We start from the raw sequence: 20,052 nt of genomic DNA, 5'->3' as shown, positions 1-20,052 counted from the left end.
CCCGAGTTTAGCTAAAGAGGTCAAAATAAATGGGAACTATTTCTTCTTGTCTTAGAACTTTGTTTTAAATTGTTGAAAGTGAATACAAAGTCATCTTAAGGAAGCCCTACATATTTTCAAGTGAAGCATATCATGAGAAAATAAACACTTTATTTTACCCTCATTACAAAATAAAACCTCTGCTAGCCTATTTTGTACAACAAAGAGTGGGATATCACTAATCACAGGAGAGCTGTGAGGCTTGAAAATGAAGACTATGGGCCTTACTCTGATCTCAGCTTCAATCTCCTGGGTCCAACTCACAGCAGTTGGATCTAAGCCACCCTACCTGTACTGTGACATTTTCTGACTCTCAGTCTGACCTTCTTGCTATTTGCCTTAGATAAATGGACTGGGGCTTATGATCTGCTATTAATTAATAATATTAATATCTATTAGTATCAATTAATATCTGCAGTATTCAAAGTATTATCTCTAGCAATTATATGGAAGTACAAAGAATATTGCAGTAACCTTATCTATTTAAATGAGGTAAAACTGCCACGTTTCTAAGTACCACAAGTGTACTGTGCAATATTGTGTTTTGGATAAAGAATTGCTGTTTCCAGAATTGTCAATCAAATTTGTTTGGTTTATTTTTTAAGCTTAAAACTGAATTCAGTTTTCAGCTCTAATTAGTTACAAATTGAAATCATGCATCGTTTTGGATCCCATTGTGTATTTGAAATGGACCCTTCAGTTTGGGATGAAGTGAGCCAGGATTTGGTGCAGGGAGGGTGGCAGGGGGGAAATGAATGCTTATTTTAAAAAAATAAACAAATGGAAAATCTTTTCTATCTGAGCCAGTCATTCTACAATTCAAGCTTTTATGTCAGTTACAAAGAAGGCATTCTTACAGACAGAGCTTGCTGGTGCACAGATATGAGGTACAACATCCCCAAAATCTTATTTCTCAAATGTGCAAGACCTGCTACTAGAAACTATTGGATCAGATGCTCACCTGCTTAGCTTAGGTTCATTGAAGTCAATGGAGTTGAAGCAATTGACACCAACTGAAGAGGATCTAACCCAATAATGTTACTTTTTTATTTCCCAGCCCTTCCAGTGGTTTTGATCTGGGAGAAGGAAATGAAATTTTGAATGGAGCATTGATATATTATGTAATAAAACAAACGAGTTTCAAACAGCACAAGTAACCCATGATTCCCTCACTGCTCCAAACTCTCATTGGCCAAACAAATTGCTCCATTTCCTTAACCCATTTTATAAATCCCTTTGTAGCCATTTCCCCACCAAAAATACTACATCTTGCAACCATAAATCCACAAAAATCACAGCTCTACAAATCCATCTAGATTGCTTGAGTTTGCATATGCTTCAACATTAGGAAGTTTTATTACCCTTAAGACTTTCCAAACACATAAAAAGGCTCTGATTCTTTTCTTTTTTCTTTTTTCTTTTGTGTCAGTGTTTTTTTTGGCAATGCTGGTTTTAAGGCAACGGAGGAAGCAGTCCCTATTTCCTGACAAGCCTGAAGAGTTCAGAGAGAACATTGTCAGGTATGATGATGAAGGAGGTGGAGAGGAGGACACAGAGGCTTTTGATATTTCAGCACTCAGGACTCGTACTGTTATGAGAGAGCACAAGTCTAGAAGAAACATCACAACAGAAATCCAAAGCCTTTACAGACAATCTCTGCAAGTTGGTCCTGACAGTGCTGTGTTCAGGGAATTCATTTTAGAAAAGCTTAAAGAAGCTAATACAGATCCTACTGTTCCACCATACGATTCCCTTCAGACATATGCATTTGAGGGGACTGGCTCACTGGCTGGATCCCTCAGTTCTTTAGGATCAAGCATGTCAGATGTGGATGAGAATTTTGATTATCTTACTGAGCGGGGGCCAGACTTTAAACAACTAGCATGCATGTATGACCCCATTAAGAGTGCAACGGATTAGCAGCCACTAGGGGCCACATTTTCAAAAGTACTCAAATCAAAATCAAGTCTGGATTTGAAAATGAGACCAATTTAAGCATCAAAAAAAGTGGCCAGATTTTCAAGAAGAGCAGTTCAAAAGGATAGTGGATGCTGAGAACCTTTTGAAAATCTGCCCGTGAGCATCACTCTGAGAAGTGTTGAATGCTCAGCAATTTTGAAAGTCAGATTTTATTCAGTTGCTTGCATACAAGCTGCACTTCTTTGAAAATCTAGTTCCAATGGTGGGTGCTTAAAACAGGTCCCACAAGTACAGGAAAAAAAAAACAAAAAAACTATGGTTCCTGGAAATACTCGACCTAGCTTAGGCTTTACAACTATTTTCAAAATTAAGGCTGACTTGTAGGGTTTTTTTGTTTATATTAATTAACCAAAGTTAAAGCTTGCATATTTGTATTATGTTTGGTAATATAAATTCTATTGTGTAAAAAATGTAGACACCAGAAATATTTTAAATGATTGCCATAAACACTTACAAAGTCCTCTATTTATTTTTTTAGCATAAAATTAAAGCAAATACCATTTTTAGCTGTGTAGAAATAAAGGCCTGTTACAGTCAACATTTATTCACTATTAAATTTGAATTTTTATTAAACTGCTGGAAAGTGTGTTAAATTCTTAATTAATTTCTCAGTTAATGCATTCAAAAATTATAAAAGACAAAAAGTATTAGGTTCAAGTTTGAATCAATATTCAACTTATATAGAGTAGTATCAACCATGTTACATTTTACTGTGCATAGCATCAAATACAATTCATATTTGGGCTTTTCCCCTTTTATAAGAGCTTAAAAGATGACTGATTTCCCAGCACAGATATTTTTTATTATGGAATATAAAATTAGCGTCAGTACTCAATTTTATTGTAACAGTATTAAAGATCTTTAAAATGCTAAGCTGATGTATATAAAACTTGATGTATAACATTAGATAATAAGAAAATAAAACACTTTAATGTTAATCCAGTTCTTCAGAAAATGATCCCACATCATACTGAAGGAATCGAGTCAGACTTCAAAATTAATTTCCCACTGTATTTTTTACACAGTCTTTCGGGAGTATTAAATTGTCTCAGAACTATTCCCTTTCACTTATCTGTATGGTGGATCAACAGAAATTTAGTGTTCTAAAAACCATCAAATATATTCAAATGCTGACTAAGAGAGGAAGGGTCTGCCTTATATTTATTCACCATTTTTTCCATTAGTTGTTTATTTTACAGCATCTGCAACATGTAATCAATTGAAACATTTCAACAGCTGAAAGCTGGCATCAGGAAGAGGAAAAGCAATTAGCTTTTTTGTTTAAGCTCTCAGGTAAGCTCCACTGAATTACAGAAAGCTAGGCATATCTTATACAAGAAATGAAAATGCATGAAGCATAGCAAACATCACAGAGCTTGTACAATTGTTTGTTTATTAAAGAAAAACAAGGGATGTAGTCTAAGCAGAAATGCCAGTACAGAAACACTTTAAATACCTGCAAGTTAAAAATAAAACACATGAGAAAGTAAGGGAATTAGGACACAAAGGGGTATGAGTTCAGAGAAAAAAAACTATGGATGCTATTTGTTCTTGAAACAATATTATCAAGCATGTGACTAGCAGCCGATGAACCAGCACATGTATAATGGGGAAAAGTTGAGGGTTTTGTTCTTTTTTTGTGAGAACAATGCTAAGTTCCTCCATAGAAGATTTGTCACAGAGTAACTTTAAAAGATGCATGTCAGTTAAGCATTGCAATAATAGATCAAATGCTTGTATGGGACGCAGACAGATGTGACAAAAAGGTTTCTAGTTAGATAATATTGTGCATATCAATCATTAGCTCCATGGAAAAGAATGGGAATGAGACAACACATGAGCTTGTATTTGTTTGTTTTGTGGGATGGGAGTGTGACGGGGTATATACAACCCACACAGATGAGAAAAGTGCCAGAGTCCCTCTGTGTGGGGCTAGTTCCACCCCTTGGTCCTGCCAACCATGTATTGGAGGGAGGTGACCTTTAAAAAGGAATAAACTGCAGTCAGCTGAGAGGAGAGATCACCCTTAGCAGGAAACTGCTGGAGCAGCTCCACAGGGGGGAACTCCCATCCAGAAGATCTCCACTGTGACCCTATGAAGAGTCCAGCAAACTCCCAGGGCAAGCATGACAGCATGAGCCTAATTCAGGAGCCCCACCAGAGGGACTCCTTGAAAACCATTGCACAGATGCTGTACTTTTGGACTTTTTCCATTTGAATGGCCCTAGTAAAAAGTTATTTTGGGGTATGCTGGAGCATTTAACTTTCCTTAGAATCCTCTATCAGAAGGCACTTAAGAAGGTCCACAAAGGGGAGAGTCCCCTTGCAAGAAGTAAAAAACTGGGCCCTCTGCATGAACCATCCAGTGTAAATAAGTGGGTGTAGTGAGTGTCTTCCACCATCTGGGAGAAAAACATAAGGGAGATCTTTTACAGGGAGTACATATCAACATCCAGATTCTGAAACCGTAAGAGGTACCATACTCCACAATTGGTCCCATTGTCTTTAATTGAACCCCTTGTGGAATGGAATAGCATTCATTATGAAGAAGGATGTCAGCCTCTGCATCTCAACATGGATTGTGAGAAAATGATCACTGTTCAATTGTTCAGACAGGGGACTAGGATACAATCCATGATTATGCTGATATTGCCTTTCATCCTGCTTGAAGTTGTGTTCCATATATCATCCAGTTTGAGTGTATATTCATGTAATAATTACAAAATTATTTAACTGTGTCCTATTGGTTCATTGTGTTATATATCTCCTTCTAGTACAGGAGCGGCCAACCTAAGCCTGAGAAGGAGCCAGAATTTACCAATGTATATTGCCAAAGAGCCACAGTAATATGTCAGCAGCCCCACATCAGCTCCCCTACCCTGCTCCCAGCGCCTCCCACCCACCAGCAGCCCTGCCAATGAGCACTTCCCCTTCCCTCCCCGCACCTCACGATCAGGTGTTTTGTGGTGTGCAGGAGACTCTCAGGGATGGGTGGGAGGAGCGAGGGCACTGCAGGCTCAGGGTAGGGGGTGGGAAGGGGTGGAGTGGGGGCAGGGCCTGTGGCAGAGCCAGGGGTTGAGCAGTGAGCACTCCCCAGCACATTGGAAAGTTGGCGCCTGTAGCTCCAGCTCCAGAGTCGGTGCCTACACAAGTAGACGCGTATTAACTTCTGAAGAGCCGCGTGTGGCTCTGGAGCCACAAGTTGGCCATCCCTGTTCTGGTAGCTGCTTCACATAAAAGGGTAAGAGACTACTACTGTTACCAGCTAAAGAAATTACTCCTTTAGCTCAAGTGATAGAGGACCATGCTTCTAGTCATGAGGGTCCTGCAGTTAAATTCCACAGTAAGCAGCCGTCATTGTAAGTTGGCACTGGAGTGGATTTCAACAAGATTTCTGATAATGAGGCCCAGGGTCAATCATGTGGACACATATTTATATATGATTAAAAAAAATCAGCAAATCACTGGTCTGATCAATTGTAACAAATCCTGTGTTCCTATATTGACATGATCAAACATTATATAAGTAAACCATGTTTAGTTTGGCCAAGCAATGACCAAAGAGGGATATTATTAGAAGTCTACAAATATAAGAATGTAAACACCAAGAAGAGACAGGAATTACTTAAATAGATTAAAGGGATATATAATAAGGATAATGGGATGAAACTAATAAAGAGAAAGTGTAAGCCGAATACCAGGAAATAATTCCTCATTGTGAGATCTCTTACGCTATGGAATGTTACGTTCACAGCATAAACAAAGAGCAGTTAGATAAAAACATAAATACTCTTGATGGAAAAGTTGCAGCTTAACCCTATTTCTTATAATCCAGAATGATAACACATGAAAACACAAAAGAGACAGAGCAGGCTTCCCCCTAAAGCAGAGATGGACAACTCACCCCATCATTTTCTAGGCTGTCTCTTTCCATAATCAGTCTGATTGCATGCTTTCTTACAGAGCCCCCTATCCTGCAAGCATGAACAGGAAATCACCCCCACTCAAAGCAATAGTTTGCAATTCCAACTTAGTCATCAAAACACCACCTGGAATAGTCCTCCTAAGGAAAACCTCCATTACTTAGGTCATCTAAAATCAGACTGGACAATTCAGTTGAATAGGTGCATAACAAACAATACTTCAGTGGCAGGGGGTCATTAATTCCTAGTCTGGAGTTCGTGACTCATGGGAAGATTATAAACATTTTTCAGAAGAATCATGACCACTTTCCCATTCTTCATGTCTCTAAGGGACATATTCTTTTGTAACATAGGGTAACAATTTGGAAAAGTTTGAGAACTGCTGAACTAGAGGACCTAATGATAGGTCTTTTCCACATCTAACTTCTGATCTTGTAGTGATTTCACACTTTGGTATATAAGGAATACTCTTATATTTTGAATATAAGGAAATACAGGCTACCTGTAAACTTATTATAAATTTGGTATAACAAAGCAATGTGAAGCAAAAGTTATGTGTTAACACATTGTGACTTATGAGTCATTGTTATGATTCAAGGGGAGAAAAAGTCTTGCTCATTCACTTCCCAAAAAATGTGTCATTTGCCTTCGTTTGCATTTCAAATTGTATTTTTATGATCAGAACACTGAGAAACTCTTGGTTGCTGCTAAAAATAATCTCAAGAATATTATTTTGGGTCAGACCAATGGTCCATCTAGACCAGTATTCTGTCTTCTGACAGTAGCTGGTGCCATGTGCTTCAGAGGGAATGTACAGAACCGTGCAATTATCAAGTGATTCCTCCCCTGTTACCCAGTCCCAACTTTTGACAGTCAGAGTTTTAGGAACATCCAGAGCATGGGGTTGCATCCCTGACATTCTTGGCTAATTGCTATTGATGGACCTATCCTCCATGAACTTTTCTAATTCTTTTTTGAACCAAGTTATATTTTTGGCCTTCACAACATCCCCTCAGAATGAGTTTCACAGGCTGACTGCATTGTGTGAAGAAGTATTTCCTTATATTTGTTTTCAGCCTGCTGCCTATTAATTAATTGTGTGACCCTTAATTCTTGTGTCTATGACGGGATAAATAATACTTCCCTATTTACTTTCTCCATGCCACTCATGATTTTATAGACCATTATCATATTCCCCTTAGTTGTCTCTTTTTTTAAAGATGAACAGTCCCAGTCTTTTTAATCTCTCCTCATATGGAAGCTGTTCCATACTCCTAATCATTTTTGTTGCCCTTCTCTATATTTTTTTCCAATTCAAATACGTCTTTTTTTGAGATGGAGCAACCGGAACTGCATGTAATATTCAAGATGAGGGCATATTTGGGATTTATATATTGGCATTGTGATGTTTTCTGTCTTTTTATCTCTCTCTTTCTCAATAGTCCCTAATATTCTCTTAACTTTTTTGACTGCCATTGCACACTGAGCAGATGACTTTATGTAACTATACACAATGATTTCAAGATATAATTCTTGAGTGCTAACAGCTAATGTAGACCCCCATAATTCCATGTGTATAGTTGAGATTATATTTTCCAACATTTTAGAGATAATCTTTAATTCACATAATGTATCCACATCTCCTGCCATAAATACTGTCATTCTTATACTAGCTTTGCTTGCTAAATTTGCATTGGAAATACAGTTGTTTTAGCATGCGTACTTAATCGTACAGGGTAACCATGTCAAATAAGAGGAAGATAGGACTCAACAGACAGTATATATTATTATGCCTTAAAGTAGTTTTAATGCACACTTTTTCTCTGAAAATTCCACTCTAGAAGTGGGAGTTAAGAGAGTTTATATATTACATATGGCAAAGAATGAGTTTTACCCTTGGCTCACAAATCATGAGAATAGAACACATAATTGTTTGACATGCCAGTAAAAGCATGTATACATAAAAATATGGTCTGGTATTATTTATGTAAGGTTAGACTCCTTTTCACAGTAGTAATTTACATCTCATATTCACATATCAAAAAAAGATTAATCCTTCACATTCTCCTCTCAGTTTCAACACATAGGGTGCAAGAGGTCAGGGGAAATTAAATGGTGCACTGGTTGTGTGCTGGCCCTTGGCACAGGGGTGAATTCTACCCATAAAGATGTAAAGGGATATAACAACGATCAAGACCATGTATGAGGTTCAAATCCAAATCTACAGGCATTGGCAGGCATGAAGAGCACCTGAAAAAAAGGGGAAGCATTAATAGTGAGAGGACATTCTACTTTAGAGAACGTTAACAGCCATCAACAGTGATCTACAATAGTAGATGTCACAACAGAATAATCTGTGCTATCTGAATGTTGAAACTTTTACATTGTGTTTCAAAACTGTATTGTTTTCTTTTATAATATAGCGGTGAATATACAGGTCAATACAGGCCAATACATAAACTAATGTTGTTTACTCCTATGTAAGTTCTAATGAAATTGGTATGAGAAGAAATATGGAATAATCACAAAATACAGTTTTTTAGGAGTAAATTCACCCCATCCCCACACAAAGCACAGACACATTTTGCAAAGGGAATTTTGGACCTCAGCAACAGTTATTCTAACCTAACATCTGTTACAGCCCCTCTGCATTAATAAACAAAGGTTCCAGGTGACAGGATAGTATTTAATTGCAGTAAGCGCATCTGCAATCTACTTCCAGGGGCCTTCTGCATGCTGGCTGATTTGGAGACCCACTTCAGATACAAAGGATGTGCAGAGGGCCCCTATGCAGCTAGTCCACACCCAGTGCTACCCTGGAGGATTCACAGTGAAGAGGCCCTTCTTTAAACACCATCACATTGTGGACCAAATTCTCTTTTCACCATCAGATAATATGATTTTGTAATGAAAATCACCCCAAAACCAAAACCAAGTCTGCTCTCCCTCTGTTGTGTGGAGTGGGAGAAGGATGTAGGGATCTCATGCCATCCCCAACCCCCATGTACTTTCCTTGAACAACAGCAAACGTGTTTTTTAGGGTGGGGTGGACAATCAATGCACAACTACACAAATCCACCAGTTATTCCCCACTCTCTTCAGAAGGGGACATGTGACTATAATATAGTTCCATTGACATTGCATGAGCTGAAAAGGAAGATTCTTTCTTCCCTAGAACCACTCATATGCCCAGTCCAGATCTTCAAGCTCTTAGCATAAAAGGAGGATTTTGTCTTCATAGAATCATAGAATATCAAGGTTGGAAGGCACCTAAGGAGGTCATCTAGTCCAACCCCCTGCTCAAAGGAGGACCACTCCCCAACTAAATCATCCCAGCCAGGGCTTTGTCAAGCCTGACCTTAAAAACCTCAACGAAAGGAGATTCCACCACCTCCCTAGGTAACACATTCCATTGTTTCACCACCCTCCTAGTGAAAAAGTTTTTCCTAATATCCAACCTAAACCTCCCTCACTGCAACTAGACCATTACTCCTTGTTCTGTCATCTGCTACCACTGAGAACAGTCTAGATCCATCTTCTTTGGAACCCCCTTTTAGGTAGTTAAAAGCAGCTATCAAATCCCCCCCTCATTCTTCTCTTCTGCAGACTAAACAATCCCAGTTCCCTCAGCCTCTCCTCATAAGACATGTGTTCCAGTCCCGTAATCATTTTTGTTGCCCTCTGCTAGACGCTTTTTAATTTTTTCACATCCTTCTTGTAGTGTGGGGCCCAAAACTGGACACAGTACTCCAGATGAGGCCTCACCAATGTCAAATAGAGGGGAACGATCATGTCCCTCGATCTGCTGGCTAGGCCCCTACTTATGCATACCTAAAATGCCATTGGCCTTCTTGGCAACAAGGGCACACTGTTGACCCATATCCAGCTTCTCATCCACTGTAACCCCAAGGTCCTTTTCTGCAGAACTGTTGCCTAGCCATTCGGTCCCTGTAGCGATGCATGGGATTCTTCCGTCCTAAGTGCAGGACTCTGCACTTGTCCTTGTGTAACCTCATCAGATTTTTTTTTGTCCCAATCCTCTAATTTGTCTAGGTCCCTCTGTATCCTATGCCTACCCTCCAGCACATCTACCTCTCGTCCCAGTTTAGTGTCATCTGCAGACTTGCTGAGGGTGCAATCCACGCCATCCTCCAGATCATTAATGAAGACATTGAACAAAACCGGCCCCAGGACCGACCCTTCGGGCACTCCACTTGATAACGGCTGCCAACTAGACATGGAGCCATTGATCACTACCCGTTGAGCCCGACAATCTAGGCAGCTTTCTATCCACCTTATAGTCCATTCATCCACCCCATACTTCTTTAACTTGCTGGCAAGAATACTGTGGGAGACCGTGTCAAAAGCTTTGCTAAAGTAAAGGAACAACACGTCCACCGCTTTCCCCTCATCCACACAGCCAGTTCATTTAACAAGGTTTAATAATTCTTATTAGGGAGGAACTAACCAAGCATGCTTTTATTTTTACATTTGAGGCCTATTTCGAGGGCTAGTGTTCAAACTTTTTTTTTTTGAGAAAAAACAGAAAAATTACAACAAACAAATTCTATGGTTTATTTTAGCAATTAAAACTCATTTCATAAACATCTCTCTCTACCACGCTTATCTGACAATCTTGATCTCATGATTGTTTTGTTGTATTACTGTTGCATTTAGAAGCCCCACTAAAGACCAGTTGTCTCAGTTGAAATGCACTGTGAAAACACATTGTATGGGGGCAGTCCCAGTCCTGAAGGCTGTACAATCCAAATACACTAGACAGACAAAGGATGGGAAATGACTTGCTCCAAGTCACACAGCAGTTCAGCATCTGAGCTGGAAATACAACCCAAGTCTCCTGATTTCTAGTCCAGTGCCTTTCTCACTTATTTTACATACATACATATTTTGGTTTTGATGCATTATTGGAACATTTCAGTTAATTTTTGTAGCTCTAGGCATAATTCCTTAGCACCTCAGGGGAATACAGCTATTAAACTAAAAATGCTGTTTTCATCTGAGCTGACTAGGTCTCCTCTCTGTTTCTGTAGGTCACACTGAACATTTTTTCTCATGTGATCACTGTAAAGTCAGGTCAAAGTAATGCAACTGCTTGCTTTTGTTGATGATGATTTTTTCCCCACAGGAACTAGACCATGAGGGCATATGAATAGCTTTTTGAAATACAAACAAGTGCAAGTTAAGGGCACAGTATAGGAGCAAGGCTGTATGTTAGAAATAAAGAGCACCATCAGCATTTTTGAGGATGATCTTTTTATTCTCCATTAACTGTGTGTACCTTTTCTTAGAGCTTTTTGGGTTCCCTGTTGCAAAAGGGATCAAAGCAGAAAGTCCACTCAAATGTGGGTTAAGTCTCAAAGTAGGTGTGGTGATAAATTCTAATCATCGATGAAACTCCTCCATGTGCTTGGGGTTCAAAAGTTTGTGGGAAGAGGTGTGATGGAATGTGATGAAAGGAAAAGAGCTGAGCCCCTTCCCCACCAAGTCCCCCATGTCATTCTCTCTCAGCAACCAGGAAAAATTCCAAGAGGAAATTCAGATGGTAATTAATGGTGTTCCACTCCACTGTAACTCCCTTCTGCAGCTTCCAGGACACTTTGGTGAATGGTCACTTGCAAATGAAGGAGTAGGTGGCAGCATGACTCCTATATGACCTGTGTCAGCATGGGGAAGGGGGACCCACTGAACAACACAGAGAGATTAGCCCTCCCTAGAGATGACACAGGATCCAAAGAAGTTAGGTTCTTAGTTCTCCTTTGAGCCAGACAACATGCAGGATTTCAAAGTTAAATCACTTGAGCGGTCACCAAAATTTTAGTTTGAAACCCCTCTCACCCGAGTTGAATATTCTCCAATTACAAATATCTGCTATTTGTAAGTATCCACCAAAGAGATCAGATGAATAATTTTCAGAGTGCTGATTTTTCACAAACTGTTGATTTCAACCGTTTGTTTTTCAATATTTGAATAGCTGCTCCTCGATCGGAGGACAAACTTTATCAGGAGAATGACAAAACTTTCAGGGTACGCAAATATGTTCAGGGACACTAGTGGCGATCTAAGAATTCACAAATAAGTTAGACAAAGAACTCACAAACATAGAGATGAATTTGAAGTTTTCCGTAGTGTTTTCTGTTATACATAAAAAGAACATCAGAAAGTAAGTCATTACTGAGACAGTGTATAGATTTCAGTGTAACAGCTAATGCAAAATGAGAACAATCTAGTATCATATTCCATCCTTTGTAGATTAAATGGGTCCTTGCAAACATTATTGAAATAATGTATTAGGTCGGGCACAAGATGTGATCTAAATAAAAAGGAATAATATTTCTTGATACTGATTAGCCCATCCAGCTCTCTGATTTTCTTTTGCAGTATGTAGGGCATGAATCTACTGCAGTGGTTCCCAAACTTGTTCCGCTGCTTGTACAGGGAAAGCCCCTGGTGGGCCGGGCCAGTTTGTTTACCTGCCTCATCCGCAGGTTCGGCCGATCGCGGCTCCCAGGCCAATGGGAGCTGCTGTTTCCAGCAGCTCCCATTGGCCTGGAGCAGTGACCTGCGGCCACTGGGAGCTGTGATTGGCCGAACCTGTGGACGCAGCAGGTAAACAAACCTGCCAGCCCACAAGGGGCTTTCCCTGCACAAGTGGCAGAACAAGTTTGGGAACCACTGATCTACTGCTCCTGAGATTCATTCATTAATATTACAATTTTTAGGCTCTCTCTCCAGAGACTATCCCAACAGTTTCAGCTTTTCAAGTTATACCTACTTATTGATCTACTGGCCTGAACAATTTTACCAGGTGTGCACTTTTTGGTCAGAGCATTTCCACTGATGAGTCCCTCATGCTGTTCAGGAAGAAAATCTTTTTTTTTTTTTTCCGAACAGTAAATTCCCATGAAGCATGACCAGTAAGAAAATAAACTCAACAAGCTATTTGAGACTTCGGCTAGGTCTATATACCATTGCAGCCCACACTGTCAAACACACTCAGAGCTGGATCTGCCTGACTGCTCAACTGCTTAAAGTCTAATGAATAAATAACATGGAACTTCATTTTCCCTTTGCAAGGCACAAGATGCCGTTCATATATATACTGACAAATATAAGAAGAGCTATTGTTTTAAATGCAGGACTCAATATCCTTCTGACACAGTAACATCAGATTCTTGAAAAACTGTTAGGAAAGGCTAGTCAGGACAATTGGCTAAATAAGAAAAGCAAAAGTCTAATGACAGAGTTCACTGTGTATAAAAACCCACTGCGGGCATTAAATGATAAACAAGTAAAAAGCGTCCAGCCACCCTATACTATAAAAGTGCAACTGCATTTCCCATCAAAAGAAGGCTATTCACGGCTATAAGAGGATCTGGTACTGTGGTGGTGAGGAACATATAAGTAGTTACATATAAACCTACATGGTCAGTAGACTGTTAAGAAATATATGGAGGGAGAACACTAGCCAGGTCAAATAGTGGAGTCCATAGATACAACATGGAAAAGCTTTGATCTGGTGCAAAAAACACAAAGCACATATAGTATGGTGCACTTAGGAAACACCTTTGTCATTCACTGAACCCCATAGTGCAGTCACTTTTTTCTCAGAGCAACTTCACTAAAAACATAGGTTCATTCTATTTGGAGCGCCATAGATTTTGCTATAACTGAGTTCACTTTGAATTCTCTTCTTAATCCAAACCCAACTGAGTGAAACTGTGTTATCAACACCAGACTTCTAGCTGTGTGCAATTTCCAGCCTTGTGTTTGTAAGTGTGGACTACTACTGAAGTTGAGATGTGGACCACTGGTACTCCAGCCCAATGAATGAAATTTCACCTATTCCTCAACTGAAAGTCTCACTCTCCATCCTTTAAAAAGTATAGAAGCTGCATGAAATAATGCTTAGCCCTTACTGTAAACAGCCTTTTAAAAGTTCTGTAAACTTTAATTAATTAGTGTTTACCACCTTCCTCCCAAAAATAGGTATTCTTAGAATTTTACAGAGGTGGAAATTAAAGCAGAGAGATCAAATTACTTGACTTTGGCAACAAAGATAATCATTAATAGTAGGACTAGAACTCAGGAGTGCCTAGTAGCCTTGCCTGTTCTTTAACCATGTCCTTCCCTACAGGCAAAGATAGGAATGTCATACAGAACCAGAAAGAGAGCCTCTAGATTAACACTATTCCATTGCATGCAGGCGATCAGAGCAGAGGATCATAATGGTTCCTTTTGGCTGCAAAAATCGATGAATACTGGAAGGAATTATATGGAGAAAAAAATCAGAGGAGGGAAGATATTACTATCTGAGTTAACAGAATTGCAGCAATACAACAGAAAAAAAAGTTTGTCCATTATGCATATTATCTGTGTGTCAAGGCTCCCCAAATAGGAAAACTGTTTTAGTAACTAAATGGGCAATATATTTTTAAGGGCTGGAAATGAGTGATCTTGTATATTAATTATATCTAAAATGGTTCTAGCTAAGGGGAAAGAAACGTGCATGCTATTAACTAGCAGAAGCCATCTGGCTACCTAAAAGGCTGCTTGTAGAATCTGAGCCCAAGGCAAAGGATATTTTTTTAGCCAGATTTGGGGGAGAGGCAAGCAAGTTTGCTTCTTACATTGTAGTTCATATATTAAGAGAGGGAGAGCATATAAACCCTTATTTCTTAAATCCCTACTATTTCTGTAATATCCAACAATTCTTTGCTATGCAAAAATGATAACCGTTAGATCAAGACTTGAAACCATCCAAAATTTACCTGAATTCATAATTTATTAGAAACTTAACACTTAGAGCAGTTCATCAAAAGTTCACAAACATGGCCAAATTTTAGAGTGAAGCTGAGTATATTTTGCGTGGTTTTACTGTGAAACCATTAATTTGCAATCCACTGAAAAGCATAGTGAAAGTGAATAATTTGACTGAGTTTTGAGTTCATTTCAAGTTGAAATTCAAAGAGAGGAATGGAAATAGCAAGGAGACAGAAGGTGTGGGCCTATGAGGTTCAAAACCAAAGAAAAATATTTTTGCGACGCCCCTGAGAAACAAATCCACTGGCCTTTGTATAGTTCTGCTAATAATTTAAAGGTAGGCATACTAGAAATACTCTATTTCCACACATCCCTTCGGAGAGTTGGCTACAATGCATAAATGCCCTATTTCTCTCCCCTCTGAGTACCTTGCACTAGTAGCCAGTGCCCTTCACTCACCTTCCACACTCTCAAAAATGTATTAATTTTTAAATGCCAGGTTTTGGTTGCCCTATCTAGAAATGATTTTGTAATCTCCCCTTCCCCCCTTTTAGTTCATAAACTAATCATTGAACAGGGACACGTTCCAGGCAACAGTCCAGCTCCAATTGACATTACAACTTTCAGAAACTTCCTCTTTGTGCTCCCAGATGCCTCCTTTTTATCCTCCATGCTTCCTCATCAAAAAGCTAATTATCCAATTTACAACACATGTTCTAAACCCCTAATACCTGAACCTGGTACACCAAATCCCCAGTGCACACTTAACCCCATCATTTACAAAATAAGAGCAATGAAAAAAAAAAAAACCTACCCTTTAAACTCTATTTTCAGATCCCTAAACTGCTACATGGCATAGCCTGCAAAACTGATATTAGAGAAAGATGAAATTGTCAATCTGCAGTAGTTTCTAGAGCTTGTGAGCAGACAAGCACCCATCAAAGCTCAAGAGGAAAAAAAATATTCCTAGAAAATCATTGCAGTGAAGCCTCAACGATCAATACTGAATAACCACATAAAGGATTAGGAAAAAAGAAAACATATATCTTAGAAGTGGTGTTAAAAATCAAATAAAGTCACATTGGAGATATTTTAAAATTCTAGTTGCTTTGACCATGAAGTTACTTATTGCTAGTGTGGCTTGCTAAGCCTAATGTTGACCAAGAAAGAAACACAGAGCAATAACATAACTGCAGATAGAAGACTGTGAGTTCCTTGACCAGCGAATAGGCCCATTAAATTGTTTGATTTTAATTTATTCACCTTCTGCATTTGTATGGGTATAGTATTCTTAAGTTATAGCCCAATATGCCACAGAAAGACTACTGAAAATATTGGTCCCTCTCCTGTGTTATGCTGGAGCTGCTTTGCATGGCGAGAGCATCCCAAGATCTTCCTGGAGTGGAGAGAAGATTGGCCATGGCATTTTTGAATTTTAATACAGTATGTTTATAAAGGAGATAAGGGTTTGGAATCTCTATAGTAAAACAAGCATTCAGGAAGTATCTGCATCATTATAATTTGCCTATGAAAAGCATAGATATTTTTAACTGAAGGATTTTTTTTCAAAATTATTAACAATAATTATGGCTATGTTTGCAACTTTTTATTTGCTGACCATGGGAAATAGTTTTCTCATCTATGAGAAATGTTCATGGCTTTATGAGAGACCTCTGGAGCCAGTGCTTACTGAGAATTACTTTACAAGCAGCTTCCACTAAGTAGGTGATTATATAGATCCTTTCATGCTCCTGTGTTAGGTTAAATGCTGATTATTGTGTTTCTTTTCTTTTCTTTCCTTTTCTTTCTTTCTTGCTTCTTTTTTTTTAAACCTTAAGGTGATTTATATGGGTTCAAGTATGAGCATGTAAAGCATAGATGTGCTACAGTAGGGTCTATATTTTATAGCATAGAGATTATTGGTGGGAAAATCCTGATATCCAGGATTAGCTTCACATTGTGATTAACTTTTCAGATGGGATATTTAATTCCGGGGCTTAATAAATTTATGTCTGTTTTCAGCAGAACACTTCAGTTGGAAATATACTGCTTTAACATAAACCATCTCTTTAGTCTGTATTCTCTTCTTTATTCTTTCTTTTCTTTGGTTTTCTACCACACATTTCCGCAAAAAAAACTTAAACATTGACTTGCAAAATAGATATAGGCAAAGCTTGCAAACTTGGAGATTTCATGAGCCTCTTCAAATAGATTTTCTGGTTTTAGAGCTAGTAAAAGTTTGCAACATTTTCTTTCCTCTAATTTAAACTTTTGTTATTCAAATATGATTTTTTTAAAATTTATTCCCTCGGCAGCAGAATCATTTCTGGGGCAGAAGCACAAACATGAGATCTTCTGAGTGCTAGCCTTGACTTCTGTTCCAGATGTGGGGTTTGAGAAACTTCACTTCATCACTCACAAACTAGACACTTCTTTCTCTTGCTTAATGAAATCTAACAGCCATAATGGGCCAGAATCTCCTCTCACTTATATTGGTTTTGTGATAGGCTTCCATGGAGTTACTCTCAATATTCACTGGTATAATGGGCAATTCAATCTGATAGAGTCCAGGATCAGTGGAGACCATCAACACCTCTCTCAGAGAGGCTAGGGTGCAACTGCTAGACATTTGCTCAGGAATATAAATAATATCATTCTAGATTAATCCAGTGGTCCTTTTAAACTAGTGCCTTCCTCTGATGCTCGACATAGATGGCTCACTGCAAGCTGTCAGAAACCTGGCTCTCACCTATTATGGAGTGACACGCTCAATACACAGGAAAGATTTCTTGAAGTCCAGTTCATTTGGAGGTTGGAAGCAACTACAATTTGATTTTTATAATCCTATCTAATGAAACTAAAGTTCTCCTTATCTATCTACATGTATAATCCTATTTTGAATCCCGGCATTTAGGTCATGCATACACTCACTATCATGAGTGCTGTTTAGCCTCATGAGTAGGCCCATTTTCTTCAGTGAAAGGTGAAGGTGAAAATCTTTGAAAACCTTTGAAAATCGGACTACAAATTTAGGTATTGAAATATATAGAGAGAGGCCTGATTTTAGGCATCCAAATGTGAAAATATTAGCTTTATCTCTCTGTGTCTCAGTTTTCCCATCTTTAAAGTGGTAACAATTCAGTTTTTCCACCTTTTCTGAGTGCTTTGGGATCTATGGTTGAAAAAGTCTTATGTCTTATATCAGCCAATGATGTGGACTTTGGATCTGCTGGCCCAGTCCTCTTTGATGTACCATGCTGTGTCACACAAATTCTTGGGCTATACTTCTCAGAGCTCTTCCTGATGGGATGCAAAATGAAATATTCCGAGAATCCAGCATCAGAGAAACTAAGTTTGGGTTTCATGAATGAATCTAGCAAATTGCAGAATGAAGAATATTAGAGAACTATTGGCAAATTGCCACATGGAATGTATGTTCTATGTATAAAATGATAACTATATGTAAACATGAAGCACCAGCTCATTAGCTGGTGTAAATTGATGTAACTCTCATAACTTCAAGTCAATTGAAGTCAATGGAGCTATGCCAATTTACGCTAGCTGCGGATCTAACCCATAATTTCCAAACTTTTATTAAAAGGTAGATTAAATGTAAATTCATTTGGGATTTTGAGATAGGAAATCCATGAATTATCAAATTTTAAGGCTTTGACGAGGCATACTGAGCAGGAAGCCTCAAATATTTGGCTTAATAATATTGTGATAAAATTTACATCAACATTTAACCCTGCAGCATTTCATGAAACCATTTAGAGGATAAAATAAAATATCTTGATTTCTATGAGATTATATGTAGTATAAAAATGAATGAAATGTATTTGACGAAGTAACACGTAGAGCCATAGGCTGACCACTGTGAATGCTATTCAAGGGAAGAATTTAACCTTTATTGTATCACAGCATATGGTGAATTTACAGCTAGTTTGGAATGGATAGCTATGCTCCCATAATGTTGCATGAGTTAAGTTTTCAAGTTGCAATAACCTTTATATGACTGATTTAATTATAAAACAGAGCACTGTATGTGACAGCAAGTGATTTACGATGGAAGATCCAGTTTTGTAACCTGTAACGGTCACTAAATGCTTTTAGAATGTTTGGGCCTTAAAATTCTATTGTTTGTCCCTTTGGGAAATTGTTCTGTTTACTACAGTAGATCTGGTGGGCTTGGGGTGTGTGTGTTATTATTAAGTATTACTGTTATTATTTATAATAAAATAATAATAATCATTTTGCAAATCATTCTTAGAATAAAATAAATAAAAAGAATGAAGCATAAGGAGTTCTGACCAAGTGGAAAATATTATTGCAGTAAATGCATAGTAATACTTACTCCATACATTAAGAAATCATGCAAAGGGAAATACCTTATTCCTAAAGATCTGTAGTGAAGAGAATGGAGGATGGATCATGGTCTTGGTCTTCTTTTTTCCTGCCTCTCTTCCTCCCAGACAGGAGCTACTACTGTTCTGGAGCTGCAGTATCTTCTGCCCAGGGCACTGTGAGAAAACTGTGAATAAGCAACCAGTTCACACAAATGGGTGATGGAGCTTGGAGGGTGGTTACTGTATCATGATCAGTGGAACTGCAGTCAGAGGGCCCATGTTTCCTAGAGGAACTGTTCTCGATGGGACACCAGTGGAACAGGGAAGGTGGGAAGTTAGGCTGGAAGCAACTCGGCAGCAGTTCTGCAGAAAAGGACCTAGGGGTTACAGTGGACGAGAAGCTGGATATTAGTCAACAGTGTGCCCTTATTGCCAAGAAGGCCAATGGCATTTTGGGATGTATAAGTAGGGGCATTGCCAGCAGATCGAGGGATGTGATCGTTCCCCTCTATTCGACACTGGTGAGGCCTCATCTGGAGTACTATGTCCAGTTTTGGGCTCCACACTACAAGAAGGATGTGGAAAAATTGGAAAGAGTCCAGCAGAGGGCAAAAAAAAATGATTACGGGACTGGAACACATGAGTTATGAGGAGAGGCTGAAGGAACTGGGGATGTTTAGTTTACGGAAGAGAAGAATGAGGGGGGATTTGATAGCTGCTTTCAACTACCTGAAAGGGGGTTCCAAAGAGGATGGCTCTAGACTGTTCTCAGTGGTAGCAGATGACAGAACAAGGAGTAATGGTCTCAAGTTGCAGCGGGGGAGATTTAGGTTGGATATTAGGAAAAACTTTCTCACTAGGAGGGTGGTGAAACACTGGAATGCGGTTACCTAGGGAGGTGGTGGAATCTCCTTCCCTAGAAATTTTTAAGGTCAGGCTTGACAAAGCCCTGGCTGGGATGATTTAATTGGGGATCGGTCCTG

The 20,052-nt window shown here is 38.8% G+C and overlaps 1 protein-coding gene across 6 annotated transcripts in view; it reads left to right on the top strand.

The window, feature by feature from the left end:
* The window catches only part of LOC140906869 (cadherin-19), a 169,265-nt gene extending 166,718 nt beyond the window's left edge, over positions 1–2,547 (top strand). For all 6 annotated transcript variants that reach the window (XM_073331700.1, XM_073331701.1, XM_073331697.1 and 3 more), the window contains one exon: positions 1,469–2,547. In XM_073331700.1, coding sequence (XP_073187801.1) covers positions 1,469–1,959 — 491 coding nt within the window. In that variant the 3' untranslated portion in view covers positions 1,960–2,547. The remainder of the gene's footprint in view (positions 1–1,468) is intronic.
* Positions 2,548–20,052: the final 17,505 nt, after the last annotated feature.

The sequence above is a fragment of the Lepidochelys kempii genome, chromosome 2 (genome assembly GCF_965140285.1).
Source record: "Lepidochelys kempii isolate rLepKem1 chromosome 2, rLepKem1.hap1, whole genome shotgun sequence".
Taxonomy (NCBI): Eukaryota; Metazoa; Chordata; order Testudines; family Cheloniidae; genus Lepidochelys; species Lepidochelys kempii.
Note: the sequence above shows the minus strand (reverse complement) of the source record. Positions and strands in the feature narration are given on the sequence as shown.